Source organism: Salvelinus namaycush, chromosome 9, assembly GCF_016432855.1.
Source record: "Salvelinus namaycush isolate Seneca chromosome 9, SaNama_1.0, whole genome shotgun sequence".
In the NCBI taxonomy this organism is placed as follows: Eukaryota; Metazoa; Chordata; class Actinopteri; order Salmoniformes; family Salmonidae; genus Salvelinus; species Salvelinus namaycush.
In genome coordinates this window covers 49134491-49159722 of record NC_052315.1, presented here as the reverse complement: position 1 = coordinate 49159722, position 25232 = coordinate 49134491, and the positions used below count along the sequence as shown (strand labels likewise).

Genomic DNA, 25232 nt, shown 5'->3' with positions numbered 1-25232 from the left:
GACATATTCAACATGTGTTGGCTCTTTATTTACTCATGACGAAAACAATGATATTTGATTACATCTTTAGAAGGAGTGAAGTCAGGGGAGATGTGTTATTTCATAGTTTTGATGTCTTCACTACTATTCTACAATGTAGAAAATAGTAAAAATAAATTTAAAACCCTTGAATGAGTAGGTGTGTCCAAACTTTTGACTGGTACTATATATATTTCCTTTGCTCTAGAAGGTATACTGTATTTCTTTCTAACACTTTTTATATAATGATCAGCAAATACAACACTGCATATTTGGATAAGTGTACTTTATTCATATCATCATATACTGTATATGTCTGTTTTCATTTATACAATAATACAGTAAACAGTAGTGTTGCCCAGCTTTCGCCTGGGTCACAATTACGTTTACTTTTGGCAACCAGACTAACTTCCTGGAACACATAAACACAGAATTCCTCAATTCAGCTTCTAACATTAGAAATATGGAATTCTATTTCGATGGTGGGAGACTAAACTGAACACCACGGTTCAGAGCACAGCTACTTTCAACCAAAATAAGCTAAAGAGCATATCAGAACTGATACCATAACATATTTAGGGCTCTTTTATTGAACCATTATTTTACCAGGCAAGTTGACTGAGAACACATTCTCATTTAGAGCAACGACCTGGGGAATAGTTACAGGGGAGAGGAATGAGCCAATTGGAAGCTGGAGATGATGGTATGAGGACCAGATTGGGACTTTAGCCAGGACATCAGGATTAACACCTCTACTCTTACGATAAGTGCCATGGGATCTTTAGTGACCACAGAGAGTCAGGACACTCGTTTAACATCCCATCCGAAAGACGGCACCCTACACAGGGCAATGTCGCCAATCACTGCCCCCCCTGGGGCATTGAGATATTTTTTTAGACCAGAGGAAAGAGTACCTTACCTACTGTTCACCTAACACCTTTTTTGCACTATTGGTTAGAGCCTGTAAGTAAGGACTGCACCTCTTGTATTCGGCGCACATGACAAATACACTTTGATTTGACCTTCTACTAGCCTCTTCACCACCACTTCCAGCAGCATCTGGTCTCACATCCAATACCAACTCTGCTTAGTTTAAGAGGCAAGCCAGCAGTGGGATGCATTGTGGTATGCTGCTCACTCTTGCTCTCTTCACCATGGACTGCAGGGCTGTTGAGGCTCCATGGAAAGACATTCAAAATAGCACCCTATTCCCTATATAGTGAACTACAGTGTATTCAGACCCCTTGACCCCAGATTTTCTCCCACCAACAATCTACACACAATACCCTATAATGACAAAGTGAAAACAGCATTTTAGAAATGTCAGCAAATGTATAAACAGTTTCTTTTAAATATTTGCAATGAGACTTGAAATTGAGCTCAGGTGCATCCTGTTTCTACAACTTAATTGGAGTCCACCTGTGGTAAATTCAATTGATTGGACATGATTTGGAAAGGCACACACCTGTCTATATAAGGTCTTACAGTTGACAGTGCATGTCAGAGCAAAAACAAAGCAATCGGGTCGAAGGAATTGTCCGTAGACCTCCGAGATAGATCTGTGCCTCGACACAATCCTGGGGAAGGGTACCAAAACATTTCTGCAGCATTGAAGGTCCCCAAGAACACAGTGGCCATCATCATTCTTAAATGGAAGAAGCTTGGAACCACCAAGACTCTTCCTAGAGCCAAACTGAGCAATCGGGGGAGAAGGGCCTTGGTCAGGGAGGTGACCAAGAACCCGATGGTCACTCTGACAGAGCTCCAGAGTTCATCTGTGGAGATGGGTGAACCTTCCAGAAGGACAACCATCTCTGCAGCACTCCACCAATCAGGCCTTTATGGTAGAGTGGCCAGATGGAAGCCAATCTCAGTAAAAGGCACATGACAGGTCGCTTGGTGTTTGCTGAAAGGCACCTAAAGGACTCTGACCATGAGAAACAAGATTATCTGGTCTGATGAAAGCAAGATTGAACTCTTTGGCCTGAATGCCAAGGGTCACGTCTGGAAGAAGCCTGGCACCATCTCTACAGTGAGGCATGGTGGTGGCAGCAGCATGCTGTGGGGATGTTTTTCAGCTGCAGGGACTGGGAGCCTAGTCAGGATCGAGGGAAAGGCAAAGTACAGAGAGATCCTTGATGAAAACCTGCTCCAGATTGCTCAGGACTTCAGACTGGGGCAAAAGTTCACCTTCCAACAGGACAACGACCCTAAGCACACAGCCAAGACAACACAGGAGTGGCTTCGGAACAAGTCTCTGAATGACCTTGAGTGGCCCACCCGGAACCCGGACTTGAACCCGATCGAACATCTCTGGAGAGACCTGAAAAAAGCTGTGCAGCGACACTCCCCATCCAACCTGACAGAGCTTGAGAGGATCTGCAGAGAAGAATATGAGAAACTCGCCAAATACAGGTGTGCCAAGCTTGAAGAGTCATACCCAAGAAGACTCATGGCTGTAATCGCTGCAAAAGGTGCTTCAACAAAGTACTGAGTGGGGTCTGTGTAAAGGGTCAATACTTATGTAAATGTTATGTCAGTTTTCTTGTTTTGTATGCATTTTGTATAAAAATCTGTTTTTGCTTTGTCATTATTGTGTGTCGATTGATAAGGGGAAAAATCTATTTAATACATTTTAAAATAAGGCTGTAATGTAACAAATTGTGAAAGTCAAGGGGTCTGAATACTTTCCAAATGCACTGTAAATAGGGAATAGGGTGTTATTTGGGACGCAGCCCCATATCTCTGTGTTCATAGGCTCTCAGACAGACAAGAACATGGGTGATGCCACCACATTTCTGTTCACAGCTTAAACCATGTTTCAACTCATCACAATATTCATACAATATGTAAAACACCTGCAAACCTTCTGAAGTTAACTCTTTAAAAGCTTACATGATTGTTTTGTTGTGGCAATTTTTTTAGTTTTTCATTGTGGAGAGGGGGATGAAAAAGAATACTCTTGTACCTTTAACAAAACAACACTTACTCACACCAAGCAGTTTCAGCTTCTCATGCTGAAACTGTCACTTTTGCTGAGAACTATATGAACACCAATGTGTTTTTATTTTTTACCTACACTCCATTTTGCATAATAAAAACACTCTTCTAACAGAAAAGTCCAAGAGGACAATTTCCCAAATACACTTGGTGAAATAAACAGGTTTTACCATTTGACCCGTTTCCTATAAAGAGTACAACAGCTAAAACATTACATGCAGGCAGGATTGTCTAAATGAATGCAAACTGGAGTTTAATGCATTTTTCTGTCACATGTTATTTAGTGTAGAATTGCGTTATAAGAGCTTGGTGTTGTGGAGTATAAGTGTCCAGAGGAAGAGGGTTATTGCTCTGACTGTGTCCTGATATTTAATATGGCTTCCACTTAGGCTTAGGGTCCATTTTGTTTGGACGAGTATCAAAATTGTGTATTGAAATGAGGGTAATGGGTTAACATATAAGGGCCACAATGACAACACAAGTAACACGTTGTTTCCATTGGTGTGAGATCATTACAACCAGTTGGGCAATGATTCAACACTCTCTAGGTATGGTCCACAACACGTTCTATCCCATTGGTTCATGGTCACTGAGAGACAACCAACAACTATCAATGAGATGGGGTTCTTGGTCTCAGGTCCTCCATGTTGCTGTTTTTTTCAACGGTTTGCCTCAACTCTTAGTAGTCTCCTGATGAGTTGGTGAAATGTCATACACAACATTTTGGGTATAATAGAATGATGGCCATGACTGCGGACCCAACTTTTAATCAGACTAATCTTCCTAATTATGCTGCAATATCTTAGCCTGAGTTGCTGAGTACCACACGATTTGATAGACAGTGGACAAACTGCTAGAGACTGTCCTCACAGATCATATCACTTTTCTAAATAATGGTGAATTTTAGAGTCTGGTCCTCTCCAAACTTTGCTATATTCTGGCTTTTGACGTGCGTGTTAAGAAAATGTTCTAATATTGTTACCTGAGAAATAAACGTTTTAGCTCACTTTCTGTATAGGTTACTGAAGGTTATTTGGAACACAATTCATTAGGGTACTTGGTTACTGGATTGACAAGTATATTGTTCAAGTAAAAATGTTTTTTGGCTCAAGGTCAATTCATAGCTTTGAACCACTTCAACACATTATTAAACTGTACAGCTGTGTACATGCAACATACATAATATGCCTTATGGGTGGTTAGGCTGCAATATACCTGAGCGGAGTTCTAATGTAATTGCAGAATCTGATGCAAAACTGGTTTACTTGAGGCTAGACCACCTCTTTCTTGTGCATTGAGGGTATAGAAAAACCTTGTGTTATCAGATCCTCAATGTCTGATCTAAATCAATATGGATATGTACGATTTACCCTTGATCTAACATTGATTGCTATAGGGACAATCATTTTTACTGTATATAATGGGATAAATGAAAGTTAGTCAAAGTAGCATTTTTTTTTTTTTACATTTACAACTCTAACAAAGGCGTTTCATACAACCCATTCATAAGCAATAAACAACACCATCACACATACTCTATGGCTGTCTTAATATAGATAACGCATGTGTTTATAGATTCCAGTGTGCTGTTTAAGTAGGCTTTATGCATTGCAGAATAATGGGTTATGTAGTCTTTATAAACCACCCTCGTAGACCTTTTCCTGCTCATTTAGTATGTCTATAGATGAGCTGAATCACTGACAGTTTCTTCTCTCCAACTGCAGCAATATTATGCTGTCAGCAATCCGAGTAAATAAATAAATCCATCACACAACCTCATCCCTTCCGTACGTACATGGCCAAAAAAACATCAAATAAAACAGATGGTTAAATTTGAGAGTATTTCTAGCTAACTCATTTCAAAATAGATTCTCAGGGAATGTCCAATGGAAACCAAAATGGATAAGGAGGTGGAGTGGAATGCTGTTGAGGAAAGTGAGGGCGACTAGAGGTAGTCATTTATGCTTCAGTCCTAATGAAAGAAAGCCATTTATAGGTGTTTGTTCTATGCTGCGTTCTGGAGTAGAACCAGTGTCCACACTCCAGCCAAACCCACAAAAAGTGCAAACGGGGGAGTGCTTGTGAAACCAACTTTGTCCCGTGAAGTTCACTGTTTTCACCGGTGTCTCCAGATGTTTCCATGAGAATCACACTCCCCTTTTCAGCTTCATTTGATGACATTTGATAGTAGATGACAGGTTAATATATTCTCGCTAGAACAACTCCCAGCTTATTGCAGGAGTGATAAGACTGAGCACATTTTTGTGTGCCATTATCTGGTTCTGGTATGAGAAGGCTGTCCGTTTCTGGACAGGAAAGAAGCAAGTCTTTCACCGTAAGAAATGCAGTTTTATGTTTGCTCGCTCTTTCTTAGATGACTCCTCTGTACACCTAAGAGAGAGAGAAAGAAGTGGATGTACAGTAAATTAGTGTTAATCTTTACATACAGCGAACTAAGAATAATTATCCTAGTTCCATACTCTTTGTTGTCAAGGCATAAATGTCAGGAGTTGACTACTACGGTTTTCCATTTCTGAGGTCGCATATTGATATGAAAAATCTCACCAATTTCCAAGGCTTGAACAATTACACTGTCTCAATGATGTTCAATCTGTTCCTGTAATGGACAAAACATGTACCATAAATCTATTGACATATGTAGATACAAATTCACCACAAAACTACTAAATTATTTTGGCACACGCAAACCTGTCAGATATTAAGATTAGTGAATTGATAGATTCAATTAAACAGATGAGTGAATGTCTTTACTTTTCAGAAATGTTGTCTAGTGGAGGTGCCAAACTCTCTTCTGTTCCTGTGAAGAGGCCTCCTTCCACTGATTTCAGTTCATCTGATTGATGTTGGTTGCTCCTGGATTTCACCTGTTAGATAAGAGTAATACTTTGTTGAAGGCCCAGTGCATTCAAAAACTTAATTTCCTGTGTTGTATATGTATTTCCACAATGAGGTTGGAATAATACTGTGCATTTGTGATAGTTGTTTGAAAAGACCACCTGAAATGTCTACTTGTTATGGTGGGATGTAGTTTTGGCCTGCCTGGTGACATCGCTATGCTTTAAATTAGTTAATAAACTGATAAGAAAGAGTTCCAAACCTCTCTGCCAACAACAGATCGTTTTCAGTTTTCCCCTCCCAGACAGTCCTAGCTAAATTCTTGCTTGAGAAATTACTCTTTGCTAAAAGCAATTTTTGTTTATTTGTTACAATTTTCATTTAAAACAATCACAGTAACGTACTTAATTGTTACCCAGAAATGATTTCATATTTAAAAAAGGCGTTGGCCCTTAAAACACCAAGGAAACCCATGTTAACCCACAAACAAAGTTAAATTCAAAAGAGAAGTCAAAGTAGCAGTTACTGGGAAAGAAACACCCAGACAGTCACAGACAAAAACCATCAAAGACCAAAAAATGTACTTGCAATCAAAGAGATTGACAATTGCCAACAGTCAGGTTTTAAGATGCAGGTCTTTAGTGTCAAAGAACAGCTCACCTTCCACACAAACAGAAACACGATGGCTGCAATAGGAATTACAAGTAGTGACAGGAGGCTTCTCTCCACTACTTCTGGCAGGAACCTCAGAGGCTCTTTCCCTGTAGGGACAGAAATGTTTCTAGTCTGTAAGATTATTGAAAAGGTGCAAGCAAAGAAATCATACGAAATCGGACAATTCAAACCATTTGTATTTGAAAGCTGGCAAATAATTGTAATATATATATATATATAATTTATTTTTTATTTTATTTCACCTTTATTTAACCAGGTAGGCCAGTTGAGAACAAGTTCTCATTTACAACTGCGACCTGGACAAGATAAAGCAAAGCAGTGCGGCAAAAACAACAACACAGAGTTACACATGGGATAAACAAACGTACAGTCAAGAACACAATAGAAAAATCTGTGTACAGTGTGTGCAAATGAAGTAAGGAGGAAAGGCAATAAATAGGCCATAGTGGTGAAGTAATTACAATTTAGCAATTAACACTGGAGTGATAGATGTGCAGATGAGGATGTGCAAGTAGAAATACTGGTGTGCAAAAGAGCAGAAAAACAAAAACAAAAACAAATATGGGGATGAGGTAGGTAGTTGGATGGGCTATTTACAGATGGGCTGTGTACAGCTGCAGCAATCGGTAAGCTGCTCTGACAGCTGACGCTTAAAGTTAGTGAGGGAGATATAAGTCTCCAACTTCAGTGATTTTGGCAATTCGTTCCAGTCATTGGCAGCAGAGAACTGGAAGGAAAGGCGGACGAAGGGGGTGTTGGCTTTGGGTATGACCAGTGAAATATACCTGCTGGAGCGCGTGCTATGGGTGGGTGTTGCTATGGTGACCAGTGAGCTGAGGTAAGGCAGGGCATTACCTAGCAAAGACTTATAGATGACCTGGAGCGAGTGGGTTTGGCAACGAATATGTAGCGAGGGCAAGCCAATGAGAGCATACAGGTCGCAGTGGTGCGTAGTATATGGGGCTTTGGTGACAAAACGGATGGCACTGTTATAGACTGCATCCAATTTGCTGAGTAGAGTGTTGGAGGCTATTTTGTAAATGACATCGCCGAAGTCAAGGATCGGTAGGATAGTCAGTTTTACGAGGGTATGTTTGGCAGCATGAGTGAAGGAGGCTTTGTTGTGAAATAAGAAGCCGATTCTAGATTTAATTTTGTATTGGAGATGCTTAATATGAGTCTGGAAGGAGAGTTTACAGTCTAGCCAGACACCTAGGTATTTATAGTTGTCTACATATTCTTAGCCAGAACGTCCAAAGTAGTGATGCTAGTCGGGCAGGTGGGTGCGGGCAGCGATCGGTTGAAGAGCATGCATTTAGTTTTACTAGCATTTAAAAGCAGTTGGAGGCCACGGAAGGAGTGTTGTATGGTATTGAAGCTCGTTTGGAGGTTTGTTAACACAGTGTCCAAAGAAGGGCCAGATGTATACAGAATGGTGTCGTCTGTGTAGAGGTGGATCAGAGAATCACCAGCAGCAAGAGAGACATCATTGATATATACAGAGAAAAGAGTCCGCTCGAGAATTGAACCCTGTGGCACCCCCATAGAGACTGCCAGAGGTCCGGACAACAGGCCCTTTGATTTGACACACTGAACTCTGTCAGAGAAGTAGTTGGTGAACCAGGCGAGGCAATCATTTGAGAAACCAAGGCTATCGAGTCTGCCGATGAGGATGTGGTGATTGACAGAGTAGAAAGCCTTAGAAAGGCTTGACAGAGTAGAAAGACGGCTGCACAGTACTGTCTTTTATCGATGACGGTTAAGATATCGTTTAGGACATTGAGTGTGGCTGAGGTGCACCCGTGACCAGCTCGGAAACCAGATTGCATAGCGGAGAAGGTACGGTGGGATTGGAAATGGTCGGTGATCTGTTTGTTAACTTGGCTTTCGAAGACATTAGATGGATATAGGTCTGTAACAGTTTGGGTCTAGAGTGTCTACCCCTTTGAAGAGGCGGATGACCGCGCCCGCTTTCCAATCTTTAGGAATCTCAGATGATACGAAAGAGCTTGAACAGACTAGTAATAGGGGTTGCAACAATGGCGGCGGGTAACTTTAGGAAGAGAGGGTCCAGATTGTCTAGCCCAGCTAATTTGTAGGGATCTAGATTTTGCAGCTCTTTCAGAACATCAGCTGTCTTGATTTGGGTGAAGGAGAAATGGGGGAGGCTTGGGCAAGTTGCTGCGGGGGGTGCAGAGCTGTTGGCCGAGGTTGGAGTAGCCAGGTGGAAAGCATGGCCAGCTGTAGAGAATTAATTTTTTTAATTCTCGATTATCGTGGATTTATCGGTGGTGACAGTGTTTCCTAGCCTCAGTGCAGTGGGCAGCTGGGAGGAGATGCTCTTATTCTCCATGGACTTTACAGTGTCCCAAAACTTTTTGGAATTAGTGCTGCAGGATGCAAATTGCTGTTTGAAAAACCTAGCCTTTGCTTTCCTAACTGACTGTGTATATTGGTTCCTGACTTCCCTGAAAAGTTGCATATCGTGGGGACTATTCGATGCTAGTGCAGTACGCCCCAGGATGTTTTTGTGCTGGTCAAGGGCAGTCAAGTCTGGAGTGAACCAAGGGCTATATCTGTTCTTAGTTCTACATTTTTTGAAAGGGGCATGCTTATTTAAGATGGTGAGGAAAGCACTTTTAAAGAACAACTAGGCATCCTCTACTGATGGGATGAGGTTAATATCCTTCCAGGATACCTGGGACAGGTCGATTAGAAAGGCCTGCTTGCAGAAGTGTTTTAGGGGGCGTTTGACAGTGATGATGGGTGGTCGTTTGACCGCGGACCCATAATGGACGCAGGCAATGAGGCAGTGATCGCTGAGGTCTATTTAGAGGGCAAGTTGGTCAGCATGATATCTATGAGGATGCCCATGTTTACGGATTTCGGGTTGTATCTGGTAGGATCCTTGATAATTTGAGGGCATCTATCTTAGATTGTAACCTCCTCACTGACTAGAGTGCAGAGCACATGTTTTTTTGCCTTTCCTGTCTCCAAAGTGCCCTTTTTATTTATTATTATTATTATTTGTCATTGTTGTTCGAAACCTACTGCTCGCAAGCCGTCGTCGCCACCCTCCATCCTATCCGTTGGTTTGGCCTGATTGATGTAAATCAATGATCAGCTGATAGCCCACCCTCCTTTCCTGATGTCAATCATGTGCTTATGAGGCACAGTAACTAGTGAAGCTGTGTTCGAAATACTCATACTAACCGCACTAACAATATTATTTGTGATGTAAATTGAGTATGTAATCATGCCGGAAACCCTATACCCACTCCAATAGATCCACAGATGACGCAATCTCAATCACACTCCACACTGCCCTCCATCGGCTGCCACCTGCCCTCCATCGAGTTCCTGCACGACTCCAGGGCGAGGAAGCGTGCAGAAAGATCTTCGTCGACCCCTTCCACTCTGATCACCCATTATTCCAAAGACTCAACTCTGGCAAACTGTTCAAGTCAATCACGACCAAAACCTTGCATCACCTGAACAGCTTCTTCCCCCACACCTTGGCCCTTACCGTGGCCACCTGGTACACAATGATCTTCTCACTCATGGACTTTTCACTCTGCAATTTTAATCCACGGACTATCCACCCTGCACTTTTATCCTACAACTGCACATTGCTCTTTGCACTTTCTTCTGCGCTCTGCCACCGGTTGACTGTTACATATATATTTCCCCCATTGCTCATCATCCTGTAATTTAAAAAAAAAATTCATACATCTCTACATGCATCCGTTATAGTGTTTATGGTGTATTCTGTAGTTTTTAGGTTCAGTTTTATAGTGTACATACTGTATGTGGATTGTGTAAGTTCTGTGTCTATATACACTACCGGTCAAAAGTTTTAGAACACCTACTCATTCAAGGGTTCTTCTTTATTTTTACTATTTTCTACATTGTAGAATAATAGTGAAGACATCAAAACTATGAAATAACACATATGGAATCATGTAGTAACCAAAAAAGTGTTAAACAAATCAAAATATATTTTATATTGGAGATTCTTCAAATAGCCACCCTTTGCCTTGATGACAGCTTTGCACTCTTGGCATTCTCTCAGCCAGCTTCACCTGGAATGCTTTTTCAACAGTCTTGAAGGAGTTCCCACATATGCTGAGCACTTGTTGGCTGCTTTTCCTTCACTTTGTGGTCCGACTCATCCCAAACCATCTCAATTTGGTTGAGGTCAGGTCATCTAATCAGCACTCCATCACTCTCCTTCTTGGTAAAATAGCCCTTACACAGCCTGGAGGTGTGTTGGGTCATTGTCCTGTACACATGCTGAGATCATCGGTTCATCCACACCGCATCTCACGAAGACACGGCGGTTGGAACCAAAAATCTCAAATTTGGACTCATCACATCAAAGGACAAATTTCCACTGCTCATGTTTCTTGGCCAAAGCAAGTCTCTTCTTATTATGGGTGTCCTTTGGTAGTGGTTTCTTTGCAGAAATTCGACCAAGAAGGCCTGATTCACACAGTCTCCTCTGAACAGTTGATGTTGAGATGTGTCTGTTTTTTTAAATATTTTATGTTGTTGTTTTTTTATTTATTTTTTAGGGTTGGATCAGCTTAATATTGTGGAAAGAATGTTGCTTCCAATGTAATTGTCTGCATCATTTCCAATCCCCCATATTTTTTGGGTAAATATATATATCCATACACGTATGCATACATATACACATACTTATATAGACATACATACTTTTTTAAAGAATATACCTTTATTATTATTCCCCGCAAACCCTACCACCGATCCCCCAATTGGAGTAAACTAATAAACACTTTTGCTTTTACCTTCAATTTATACATCTTATACACATTTTACAGACACAGTCTACTTTACAATAGTTATCTCTTGTTTGTTCTTAGTCCTTCCTCTATTTCTGATGTCCATCCAGTTTGATTTCCACTTGTAACTGTGCCATTTCACAAAAGCTCCGAACCTATACACATTTCACAGATCCCGTACGCCCTACATTGTTTATCTTGTTATTAGTCCCACCCTTCAGCTCCACTCAACCCTTCCCATCTATCTTCCAACATCATCAATTTCGGATTTTTATTTGCCATATATTTTTCAACTGTGCTGTGATGCTTCACAAAATAATTGAACCTTCCTATTCTCATAGCTTCTACAGATTGTAAATAAAAAATAAACATTTTTCCTAAAATAATTATTATATTATATTATTGATTGATTGACTATGGCTTTTCAAATCACCCAGTATTGCTATCTGTAGCGTTAGTTCTAGGCAAATGTTGCAATTCTTCAGCCATTCCTGGACCTGTGACCAAAAACGAGCTACATATGGACAATACCAAAATAAATGATCTAATGACTCTGCCTCCTCACAGCAGAATCTGCAGAGCTGGGAAGATTGTATCCCCCATATATATAACATTCTATTAGTTGCAAGAATTTTGTATAGTAATTTAAATTGAAAAATTCGAAGTTTTGAATCCGGCGTTGGTTTATGAATTGATACGCAAAACATGTGCCATGGAATGGGTACATCGAAAATCTCTTTGCAATTTATATGGCACAGCTGTCAGTTTTTTGGTCCTTAAATGAAATTGGTATATGTTTTTATTTATCACACTTCTTTAACCATTTATGTTCTTTAATATAGGGCCGACATACAAGTTCCTTACTTTTTTCCCCTTCTACTTGCCTCTTCCATTTTTGTGGTAATGCTGCAATTAATTGGTTGTAATTTTGGGTAGAGCAGACATTTCCATATGTCTGTGTTAGCTGCATGTGTGACATAACTCCACCAGTCCTATTTATGATATCATTCACTAAATTATACCTTTTTAAAACATTTCTTCGATAAATACAGTTTGTTTATCAATTCCTATATTTGAATTTAACCACAATATTTGTTGTACTATTTGTTCCGTCCTTTCAGGTGGATTAAACTGAAATTGCAACCAACTTTCTAAGGCTTGTTTAAAAAATAATGATATTTTGGAGATGATTTCCTTTTCAAACAACCGAAAGTGAGCAGGTGTAATCTGAAAAGGGAAAAAGGCCCTTCTTGAACATAGGATGAGACATTCGTACCAATTTACTAGAGAACCAGTTTGGATTTAAGTATAACTTTTGTATGACTGATGCCTTTAGTGAGAGGTCTAATGCTTTAATATTTAATCATTTCTGCCCTCCGAATTCATATTCGTTATATAAATAGGCCCTTTTAATCTTATCTGGCTTGCCGTTCCAAATAAAATTGAATATTTTTTGTTCATATAATTTAAAAAGCAGGTCACTAGGTGTAGGCAAAACCATAAGCAAATAGGTAAACTGTGATATGACTAAAGAGTTAATCAGGGTGATTTTTCCACAAATAGACAGGTATTTTCCTTTCCATGGTAGCAAGATCTTATCTATTTTTGCTAACTTTCTATAAAAATGTATTTTCAGTGAGATCATTTCTTTCTTTTGGGATTTGTATACCGAGTATGTCCACATCTCCGTCAGACCATTTAATTGGTCAACTATATGGTAATGTAAAATGTGCATTTTTTAGTGATCCAATATGTAATATGGTACATTTATCATAATTTGGTTTTAATCCAGAGAGGATAGCAAAAGTATCTAGATCCTCTAAGAGGCCGTGGAGAGACTCTAATTGTGGTTTAAAAAGAAAACATGAATCATCAGCGTACAATGACACCTTAGTTTTTAAGCCACAGATTTCTAATCCCTTAATATTAATGTTTGATCTAATTTTAACAGCTAACATTTTGATTGCAATAATAAATAGATATGCCGATAGTGGGCAACCTTGTTTCACTCCTCTAGATAGTTTAAAACTTTCTGAGATGTAGCCATTATTTACTATTTTACACCTAGGGTTACTATACATCATTTTAACCCATTTTATAAGAGATTCCCCAAAATTGAAATATTCTAGGCATTTATATATAAACTTCAGTCGTACTTTATCAAAAGCCTTTTCAAAATCAGCTATGAAAACCAGGCCTGGTGTCCCCGATATTTCATAGTGTTCTATTGTTTCCAGTACTCGTCTTATATTATCTCCAATGTATCGTCCATGTAAAAAACCTGTCTGATTAGGATGAATAATATCTGACAATACTTTTTTCATTCTATGCGCCAAGCATTTTGCTAGGATTTTTGCATCACAACACTGAAGTGTAAGAGGTCTCCAATTTTTTAAATGGACTGGATCTTTATATATACCACTTGGGTCCTGTTTCAGTAATAATGATATCAGACCTTGTTGCGTGTCTGATAATCTACCATTTATATAGGAGTGGTTAAAACAAGCTAATAATGGTCCTTTGAGTATATCCCAAAAAGTTTTGTATACTTCCACTGGTATGCCATCCAGCCCTGGAGTTTTCACATCCTTAAAGGCCCCAATTGCATCAAGCAGTTCCTCCTATGTAATTTGGCCTTCACATGAGTCTTTCTGTACAGATGTTAATTTTAATTTATAATTAGGAAAAAAATCCATACAATTAGTTTCAGTTAGTGGAGATGGAGGAGCCTGAAGCGAAAACATATTCTTAAAGTACTTTACTTCCTCTTTCAAAATATAATTTGGTGAATCATGCGTGACTCCACCATTTGTAACAAGTTTTAATACATTCTTTTTGGTAGCATTTCTATATTGAAAAATAATTTGGTGCATTTTTCCCCATATTCCATCCAGTTTGCTTTATTTTTATAATATATTACACTGGATCTTTCTTGAATAAGTTCCTCCATTTCTTTTTGTTTTTCCTCTAACTTATTCTGTGCCTCTATGGTACCGTTTTTATTGCTATCTAACTGTACTGTTAGTCCTTCAATTTCCTTTGTTAATATGGACTCTTGATCTAAATTGCTTTTGTTTTATAGATGAGTACTGAATTGCATTGCCTCTAAAGGCACATTTAAAAGTGTCCCATACAATATGGGGATCTGCTGTACCTATGTATGTCTAAAAAAGTCAGTTATAAATTATTCTGTCCTAGTTCTAAACAATTTATCATCCAGTAGGCTTTGATTAAATTTCCAATATCCTCGCCCACGTGAAAATTCTGTAAGAATAATATATACAGTGGGCAAATAAGTATTTAGTCAGCCACCAATTGTGCAAGTTCTCCCACTTGAGAAAGGCCTGTACTTTTCATCATAGGTACACTTTAACTATGACAGACAAAATGAGAAAAAAATATCCAGAAAATCACATTGTAGGATTTTTAATGAATTTATTTGCAAATGATGGTGGAAAATAAGTATTTGGTCACCTACAAACAAGCAAGATTTCTGGCTCTCACAGACCTGTAAGAGGCTCCTCTGTCCTCCACTCGTTACCTGTATTAATGGCACCTGTTTGAACTTGTTATCAGTATAAAAGACACCTGTCCACAACCTCAAACAGTCACACTCCAAACTCCACTATGGCCAAGACCAAAGAGCTGTCAAAGGACACCAGAAACAAAATTGTAGACCTGCACCAGGCTGGGAAGACTGAATCTGCAATAGGTAAGCAGCTTGGTTTGAAGAAATCAACTGTGGGAGCAATTATTAGGAAATGGAAGACATACAAGACCACTGATAATCTCCCTCGATCTGGGGCTCCACGCAAGATCTCACCCCGTGGGGTCAAAATGATCACAAGAACGTTGAGCAAAAATCCCAGAACCACACGGGGGGACCTAGTGAATGACCTGCAGAGAACTGGGACCAAAGTAACAAAGCCTACCATCAGTAACACACTACGCCGCCAGGGACTCAAATCCTGCAGTGCCAGACGTGTCCCCCTGCTTAAGCCAGTACATGTCCAGGCCCGTCTGAAGTTTGCTAGAGAGCATTTGGATGATCCAGAAGAAGATTGGGAGAATGTCATATGGTCAGATGAAACCAAAATATAACTTTTTGGTAAAAACTCAACTCGTCGTGTTTGGAGGACAAAGAATGCTGAGTTGCATCCAAAGAACACCATACCTACTGTGAAGCATGGGGGTGGAAACATCATGCTTGGGGCTGTTTTTCTGCAAAGGGACCAGGACGATTGATCCGTGTAAAGGAAAGAATGAATGGGGCCATGTATCGTGAGATTTTGAGTGAAAACCTCCTTCCATCAGCAAGGGCATTGAAGATGAAACGTGGCTGGGTCTTTCAGCATGACAATGATCCCAAACACACCGCCCGGGCAACGAAGGAGTGGCTTCGTAAGAAGCATTTCAAGGTCCTGGAGTGGCCTAGCCAGTCTCCAGATCTCAACCCCATAGAAAATCTTTGGAAGGAGTTAAAAGTCTGTGTTGCCCAGCAACAGCCCCAACACATCACTGCTCTAGAGGAGATCTGCATGGAGGAATGGGCCAAAATACCAGCAACAGTGTGTGAAAACCTTGTGAAGACTTACAGAAAACGTTTGACCTCTGTCATTGCCAACAAAGGGTATATAACAAAGTATTGAGATAAACTTTTGTTATTGACCAAATACTTATTTTCCACCATAATTTGCAAATAAATTCATTAAAAATCCTACAATGTGATTTTCTGGATATTTTTTTCTCATTTTGTCTGTCATAGTTGAAGTGTACCTATGATGAAAATTACAGGCCTCTCATCTTTTTAAGTGGGAGAACTTGCACAATTGGTGGCTGACTAAATACTTTTTTGCCCCACTGTATGCCAATTATGTGATGATCCGACCGCATTCTGTCCCCTATCAACACTTTTTAAACTTTTGGTGCCAGAGAGAATGGTATAAGAAAGTAGTCAAGACGACTAGCTTGATTAAGCCTCCGCCATGTATATCTCACTAGATCAGGTTATTTAAGTCTCCATATATCCACTAATTCCAATATATCCATGATTTCCTTAAGTGCCTGAGGGTGATAGTTTGTAGTGTGATTTCTTTTCCGGTCCATAGAGGTATTTAAGACCGTATTAAAATCTCCCACTATAATAATAGAGTCTAGTGTTGCTTGTAGAGTTGATAAATTCTTATATATATTTTCAAAGAAGCTTGGATCAGCATTATTCAGACCGTATAGGTTAATAAGCCATATCTGTTTATTGTCCAATAACATATATTTAAAATAATCCATCTACCTTGAGGATCTGTTTGGACAATTTGCACATTTGGATCAAAATTTTTGTTAATTAAAACCATCACCACTTTTGAATTTCTTTGCCCATGGGAGAAATATATTTCGCTCCCCCAGTTCTTTTTCCACAAAACTTCATCTAAAACTGTTGAATGGGTTTCCTGTAAACAATAGATATTATAATCCTTCTCTTTTAGCCAGGTAAATACTGATCGTCTTTTCTTATTATCTGCTAAGCCATTACAATTGTAACTGGCTATACTTATTTCACCACTTACCATAATGAGACACAACTTTCAATTATTTTTATCAAAATATATGTTTGTAAACGTACCATTAAAAAGTAACATGATGATTGAGTGTCTATATAGCTGTACCATGATATTTGCATTTCTACTAAGTAAACCTCCAATTGGTCCCTACTATTCCACCCGCTAAAAGCCCTCCTCATCCCGAGTTGGGTTGTCATCCCAATGCCCGGCAGACCACCCTCAACCCCCTGTATCCCATAGCCCTGAACCGACTGGGATCCATCCTTTGAAAAGAGCACACAGTGCCATTTACCGAATTGAAGTAGATCAACTGCCAAATGCATTTCCATCGCCCTCACCTCAATTTTTATTATACACTGCTCAAAAAAATAAAGGGAACACTTAAACAACACAATGTAACTCCAAGTCAATCACACTTCTGTGAAATCAAACTGTCCACTTAGGAAGCAACACTGATTGACAATAAATTTCACATGCTGTTGTGCAAATGGAATAGACAAAAGGTGGAAATTATAGGCAATTAGCAAGACACCCCCAAAAAAGGAGTGATTCTGCAGGTGGTGACCACAGACCACTTCTCAGTTCCTATGCTTCCTGGCTGATGTTTTGGTCACTTTTGAATGCTGGCGGTGCTCTCACTCTCGTGGTAGCATGAGACGGAGTCTACAACCCACACAAGTGGCTCAGGTAGTGCAGTTCATCCAGGATGGCACATCAATAAAATAAAATGTAGTTCCCCATGATAGGACAATAAATAAATAAGATGTATAATTCATTATAAAAGTATATCCATCATCAGAACAACATTGAAAGCCCTCTCATACCCTGGCTCACAGCAATACATTGGCTCTGGGATATGCAACCATTTCATTACTCACTCACTCACTCAACTTTCCAAACATAACAAATAAAATAAAAAAACACACCACACCATCCACACATACTGTGCCTTCTGTTTACTGAGTTTTAATCTTCACTATGTTGAATTAGTGCTTGTGTGTTCAATTAGTTATATGTGAAGATATATAGAAAAGCTACAGTGGGGAGAACAAGTATTTGACACACTGCCGATTTTGCAGGTTTTCCTACTTACAAAGCATGTAGAGGTCTGTAATTTTTTATCATAGGTACACTTCAACTGTGAGAGACGGAATCTAAAACAAAAATCCAGAAAATCACATTGTATGATTTTTAAGTAATTAATTTGCATTTTATTGCATGACATAAGTATTTGATACATCAGAAAAGCAGACCTTAATATTTGGTACAGAAACCTTTGTTTGCAATTACAGAGATCATACGTTTCCTGTAGTTCTTGACCAGGTTTGCACACACTGCATCAGGGATTTCTGTACCAAATAGGTTTCTGTACCAAATATTAAGGTCTGCTTTTCTGATGTATCAAATACTTATGTCATGCAATAAAATGCAAATTAATTACTTAAAAATCATACAATGTGATTTTCTGGATCTTTGTTTTAGATTCCGTCTCTCACAGTTGAAGTGTACCTATGATAAAAATTACAGACCTCTACATGCTCTGTAAGTAGGAAAACCTGCAAAATCGGCAGTGTATCAAATACTTGTTCTCCCCACTGTATATTTTTTATTGTATTGTTACAATCCATAACCGGGCTAGAATTGTGTTTATTTTCCTCATCTATGAGAACTTTGTATTTTTTTAAATAACCATGGAGTAGTCTTTGTGTCTCTGAACAACTGGTTATCAATATATAGTTTATCAACGACGAGAGCTACTCGTTTCGCTTTTAATCTATTTTCTTTGAAAATTGGATACAGAACTTTGCGCCGTTCCGTAATTTCCTTCGGAAACTGATCATTCATGTCAATTTTGGTCCCAGCAAGTCTTTTACCCAGGCTTTTAACCATTATTTTATCTTTAAATGAAGCAAATTTGGCAACAATTGGGCGTTCATACCTTTGGCCTCTCTGTCCGAAGCGGTGTACACGTTCAAGTTGGATTTTGTCGATAACTTCGCGTGGAATCTGAAGCGCTGTAAGGAGGAACTCTCTAACTACAGATTCAGGAACTTCCCCTTCTTTCTCCTGGATACCTGTAAGTACCAGATTCTCTCTCATGGATCTAGTTTGTATGTCCAGTAAGGCTTCCCTCAGAACGGTGTTCTCCTTTTTAATTTCATTCATTTCGGTTTCAATCTTATTGACTGTCCCTTTTAGCTTGTGTGTTTCCTTCTCCAATGTCGCAGCTTTTTCATCACTCATCTCGAGGCTTGCCTTCAACTCTTATATCCTTCCTAACTAATTCAAGTATACCCAGTTTGTCATTTATTGATTTTAACAGATCGGTTTCGACCTTTACCATTCCCGGTGGTGAAAATATTAAATCAGTGTCTGTAGAAGAGTCACGTTTTCGTTTTGAAATCGGTTCCCCTGTCTTACTCTCCGTCATGTTTGGGTGTTGCTTGTTTTCGTAATATTTGTCGATAAATGTCTCTAGTCTTAAGATTTGTTTTGTGTTATTATCCAGATTGAAGGTTATCACCCACCAGATTATGTAGTGCTAATATTTTAGTCTAACTTGCAGATATTGAATATTACGTTTTATCTTGAGGTGCTCTACATAACTTCGTTCAGTCCGTCATTACCTTTACGTCCACCACGTCCCTACGTCCCACGTCCGCACACCCTCCCTCTTGATGTGTCTGTTACTTTAACTCTGTGAAGCATTTATTTGGGCTGCAATTCCTGAGGCTGGTAACTCTAATGAACTTAATCTCTGCAGCAGAGGTAACTATGGGTCATGAGAGGTAACTCATGAGACAGTTTCATAATAGCGCTTTATTTTTTAAATTTAACCTTTCTTTAACTAGGCAAGTCAGTTAAGAACAAATTCTTATTTATAATGACGGCCTACACAGGCCAAACCCGGATGACGCTGGGCCAATTGTGCACTGCCCTAATCTTCCTTTGGTTCTTTGACTCGGCTGAAGAGGCGGCAGATAGCCTAGTGGTTAGAGCGTTGGGCCAGTAATTGCTGGATCGAATCCTTGAGCTGACAAGGTAAAAATCTGTCGTTCTGCCTCTGAACAAGGCAATGTTCAGAGGCAGTGTTCTCCGGTAGGCCGTCATTGTAAATAAAAATTTGTTCTTAACTGACTTGCCTAGTTAAATTTGAAAAAGTATTATAATTAAAAAGCACTAATGTCACAATGGACCTTCCAAGCACCTGGTACGTTTCATGTTTTGTCATGTGAAGAAGAGATCTAAAACAAACAAAAAAAAGTCTGTTCACAAGAGGAATCATTTAACCCTCCTGTTGTGTTCTTTTTATGTTAATTAATTCTGTTCCCTGTCCAAAATGACCACTCCATTATAGCTGATTATAAATCAATAATAATACATATATTATCACCTAATGTTGTGTTAGATCTTTTTATCAACTTACGTTCTTGTGAACATTACGAGTTTTGAACTTCTATTTGCAATTTATGACCTGTAGGCCTTAATGACCTGAGCTCATACAACTCGTTTATGAGTTTAAAAAAAGCATAATGTATGGATTATTTTGACAATAACAAATACTCAGATGAAACTATATTGTGCTATTTATCACAGACTACTCAAAGTTTAACAAGGACTCTCTCCTCCTCACTAGTGTCATGATCAAAGATATTATCCAGAGCCTCACATACAGTATATCGTTTGGTCATTGTGCTGCCACAGAATGAATTGTGAGCAAGGCCTCAAAAAAATGTATATACCATTTTTCAGAGAAAGAACTTGTAAATCGGTCAAATTCGGCAGGAACACAGCAGGAGGTTTGATGGAGAGGTACTGGTGCCCATCCACCAAAGAAGACAAATAGTCATTTTTAATTCTGGCATATGATAACCACCACATTATATTTTAGACGACTTAACAAGATCGAAACTGAGAGCTGACTCCCATGACCATATCAGCATTGACCACTATCTGAATATGAGCGAATGCAACAATGATGTAAGATAACATTTACACTTTAAAAAAACACTTGAACATTTACCTGATGTGGGGTATTGTGTTGTTATTGTAGTTGCTGATGCCTTTGTTGTTGTTGTTGGACAGGGAGGTGGATCGCATTCTTCTGGCGAATCTCTATTCGAACGGGCCGTTTTTAGAAAATCTTCAACAAACTGAAAATAGTGTCCTGTCTGCCATTTCTCGTCTCTATAGTGGCACTCAAAATCAGACGTGATCACCTCCTGAGGATACAAAAGGGAAATACTAATCTCAATGGTGTGAAATTCAAAACATAAACATGTTAGCTTGAACTTTTCCCCCCCAATGGCGCTCTCATTTAGCGATGCAGCAAATAGTTCAAAGAACATAGCTGGACAGAGATGTTTGAGCCCAAAATTAAGACATATAGGACAAGGGGGACTTAACTATCCCTATTGGATTATGAGCAAAGTTAATATGAGTAATATGCTTTAAATTTATTACATCTGCATTATGAACATATTTCTTCACTCTCATGAGACTACAAGAGGTCCCTTTGTGAATACCTGATCTACCTGACAGATGACCCAGTCCTCACAAGACATTATTGCTGACAACTCTGATGTGGTCACTGGGATATAACCTGTTTATTAATTTATTCTAGTCTCTTGTATTTCTCTATTTCATGTCAATGGGCCAGAAAGAATTGCATGAATGTATGTGTTATTGGCCAGCTCCACTAGAAGCAGCCAGGTAGTCATCCCAGTCAAAGCCTCTATCCAACAAGTCCTTTGCCAATTCAGTCTTCAATGTTTTGAAGCGTTTAACTAACTCATTGCACTATGGGTGGTATGCTTATTGCGATAATTGTAATTGGTAATGACATATTGGTATCATAAATATTATATGTACAGTAATGCACTTCAAAGGTGCATTTTTGAATAGCCTTAAACATGTGTCCTCATCAAAATAAACCTGTCATAGTATCTATCGTAGTTACATTATTAGTATTAGAATCAAAGCTCCAAACGTACCAAGTTCTTCATGTGATATCGCGTCTCTTTCAGCATTTCGATCAATATGCTGATATTATATTTGTTGGAAGAAATGTTTCCAAACTTGTCTGCCAATCCTCGTAAACTGAGTTCCAAGTGGAAAACATTTAGCGTGACCCAACACATTCCACCCTGAAAAAGAAAACAATAATCCGGACATAAGAATCATGGCTACTGGACAGTTTTGACACTTCAAATGTATAGTCCACCCTCTAAAAAAGTCAGGCATCACAGACATTCAATTATATTTTCTAAGAAATACAAACATTTGAAGTTATAATAATAGTGTAATCATGCTATTGAGAAGGAAACTAAATCTTACCACTTCTTTTGGAATGTATGTCACAGGAATCTTGTAATCTTTAGGTATATTTTGTTTCTGTTGAAAAACAGACAATATCAAAACATTTATACCGGAAATGTTTGTCAACGAACTACTAATTTACATTAATGCTAATTAGTGTTGCACAGTATATCAAAACATATGTACTTTTTTGATACTAGAACTGTCACGTTCCTGACCTATTTCTGTTAGTTTGTTATATGTGTTAGTTGGTCAGGACGTGAGTTTGGGTGGGCATTCTATGTTTTCTGTTTCTGTGTTGGTTTTTGGGTTGCCTGGTATGGCTCTTAATTAGAGGCAGGTGTTTGGCGTTCCTCTAATTAAGAGTCATATTTAGGTAGGCGTTGTCACAGTGTTCGTTGTGGGTGATTGTCTTCCGTGTCTGTGTCTGTACACCACGCGGGACTGTTTACGGTTTGTTCGGTTTGTGTAGTCTATGTTTCCTATTCGTGCGTTCTTCTTGTTTTATGTAAGTTCGTCGTCTAGGTCTGTCTACACAGTTTGTTGTTTTTGTTAGTTTAGTCAAGTTCGTGTTTTCGTTAATAAAATATGTCATTTCACTACGCTGCGCCTTGGTTCCCTCAATACTCCTCCTCTTCAGATGAAGAGGAGGAGGACTGCCGTTACAGAATCACCCACCAAGAATCCAGAACCAAGCAGCGTAATTTGGAGCAACGGGGAAGTATACAGGACTTGTGGAGTTGGGAGCAAATATTTAACGGAGAAGGACCATGGGCTAAAGTGAATCACCGTCCATGGGAACAGCTGGAGGCAGCTCGGAGAGTGGAGGAAAAGAGAGAGAGGAACCGGAGTTATGAGGGAACGCGTCTTGCACGGAAGCCCAAAAAGCCCGTGAGTAACACCCAAAAATTTCTTGGGGGGGGGCTAAGAGGTAGTGGGCCAAGGGCAGGTAGGAGACCTGCGCCCACTTCCCAGGCTTACCGTGGAGAGCGGGAGTACGGGCAGGCGCCGTGTTACGCAGTAGAGCGCACGGTGTCTCCTGTACGAGTGCATAGCCCAGTGCGGGTTATTCCACCTCCCCGCACTGGTAGGGCTAGATTGGGTATTGAGCCAGGTGTCATGAGGCCGGCTCAACGCGTCTGGTCTCCAGTGCGTCTCCTCGGGCCGGCATACATGGCACCTGCCTTACGCATGGTTTCCCCGGTTCGCCTACATAGCCCGGTGCGGGTTATTCCACCTCCCCGCACTGGTCGGGCAACCGGGAGCATTCAACCAGGTAAGGTTGGGCAGGCTCAATGCTCAAGAGAGCCAGTACGCCTGCACGGTCCGGTATTTCCGGCGCCACCTCCCCGCCCCAGCCTAGTACCTACAGTGCCTACACTACGCACTAGGCTACCAGTGCGTCTCCTGAGCCCTGTTCCTCCTCCACGCACTCTCCCTGTAGTGCGTGTATCCAGTTCGGTGCCTCCAGTTCCGGCACCACGCACTAAGCCTCCTGTGCGTCTCCAGAGCCCTGTACACACTGTTTCTTCTCCCCCTACTAATCCTGATGTGCTTGTCCTCAGCCCGGTGCCACCAGTGCCGGTACCACGCACCAGGTATAGAGTGGGCTTTGAGAGTCCAGTGTGCCCTGTCCCTGCTCCCCGCACTAGTATGAAGGTGCGTGTCCTTAGCCCGGTGCCTCCAGTTCCGGCACTACGCACCAGGTCTACAGTGCGCCTTATCCGGCCAGAGCCATCCGTCTCCCCAGCGCCATCTGAGCCATCCGTCTCCCCAGCGCCATCTGAGCCATCCGTCTCCCCAGCGCCATCTGAGCCATCCGTCTCCCCAGCGCCATCTGAGCCATCCGTCTCCCCAGTGCCATCTGAGCCATCCGTCTCCCCAGCGCCATCTGAGCCATCCGTCTCCCCAGCGCCATCTGAGCCATCCGTCTCCCCAGCGCCGTCTGAGCCATCCGTCTGCAATGAGCCTGCAAAGCCGCCCGTCTGCCATGAGCCTGCAAAGCCGCCCGTCTGCCATGAGCCTACAGAGCCGTCCGCCAGACAGGAGCCGCTAGAGCCGCCCGCCAAACAGGAGCCGCTAGAGCCGTCCGTCAGACAGGATCTGCCAGAGCCGCCAACCAGACAGGATCTGCCAGAGCCGTCAACCAGACAGGATCTGCCAGAGCCGCCAACCAGACAGGATCTGCCAGAGCCGCCAACCAGACAGGATCTGCCAGAGCCGCCAGCCAGACAGGATCTGCCAGAGCCGCCAACCAGACAGGATCTGCCAGAGCCGCCAACCAGACAGGATCTGCCAGAGCCGCCAGCGAGCCATGAGCAGCCAGAGCCGTCAGCCTGCCATGAGCGTCGAGAGCCGTCAGCCTGCCATGAGCGTCGAGAGCCGTCAGCCAGCCATGAGCGTCGAGAGCCGTCAGCCAGCCATGAGCGTCGAGAGCCGTCAGCCAGCCATGAGCGTCCAGAGCCGTCAGCCTGCCATGAGCGTCCAGAGCCGTCAGCCTGCCATGAGCGTCCAGAGCCGTCAGTCAGCCATGAGCTGCCCCTCAGCCAGAAGCGGCTAGTAATCCAGAACTGCCCCTCAGTCCAGAGCTGTCTCTCTGTCCGGAGCTGCCCTTCAGTCCGGAGTTGCCCCTCTATCCTAAGCTACCTCTTTATCCTGATCTCCCTCTCTATCCTGAGCTACCTCTATATCCTGATCGATCTCTCTGTCTTGATCTATCCCTCTGTCCCGGTGCTGCCCCTGTCGTGGATGTTACCAAGAGGATTTTGTGGGGGTAAGATGTGGGTGGACATTTTTAGGGGGAGATGGAAGCTGGGATTGACTATGGTGGGGTGGGGACCTCGCCCGGAGCCTGAGCCACCACCGTGGTCAGATGCCCACCCAGACCCTCCCCTAGACTTTGTGCTGGTGCGCCCAGAGTTCGCACCTTATGGGGGGGGTTATGTCACGTTCCTGACCTATTTCTGTTAGTTTGTTATATGTGTTAGTTGGTCAGGACGTG

The 25232-nt window shown here is 41.0% G+C and overlaps 1 protein-coding gene across 1 annotated transcript in view; it reads right to left on the bottom strand.

Annotated features, from left to right (window-relative positions):
• Nucleotides 1-2671: 2671 nt before the first annotated feature.
• Nucleotides 2672-25232, bottom strand: part of kitlga (kit ligand a) — a 59802-nt gene continuing 37241 nt past the window's right edge. The window contains exons 3-9 of the mRNA XM_039001592.1: nucleotides 22250-22306; nucleotides 21907-22059; nucleotides 20937-21135; nucleotides 6535-6635; nucleotides 5791-5903; nucleotides 5584-5635; nucleotides 2672-5409 (exon numbers count right to left, since the gene is read on the bottom strand). Coding sequence (XP_038857520.1) covers nucleotides 5605-5635; nucleotides 5791-5903; nucleotides 6535-6635; nucleotides 20937-21135; nucleotides 21907-22059; nucleotides 22250-22306 — 654 coding nt within the window. The 3' untranslated portion in view covers nucleotides 2672-5409; nucleotides 5584-5604. The remainder of the gene's footprint in view (nucleotides 5410-5583; nucleotides 5636-5790; nucleotides 5904-6534; nucleotides 6636-20936; nucleotides 21136-21906; nucleotides 22060-22249; nucleotides 22307-25232) is intronic.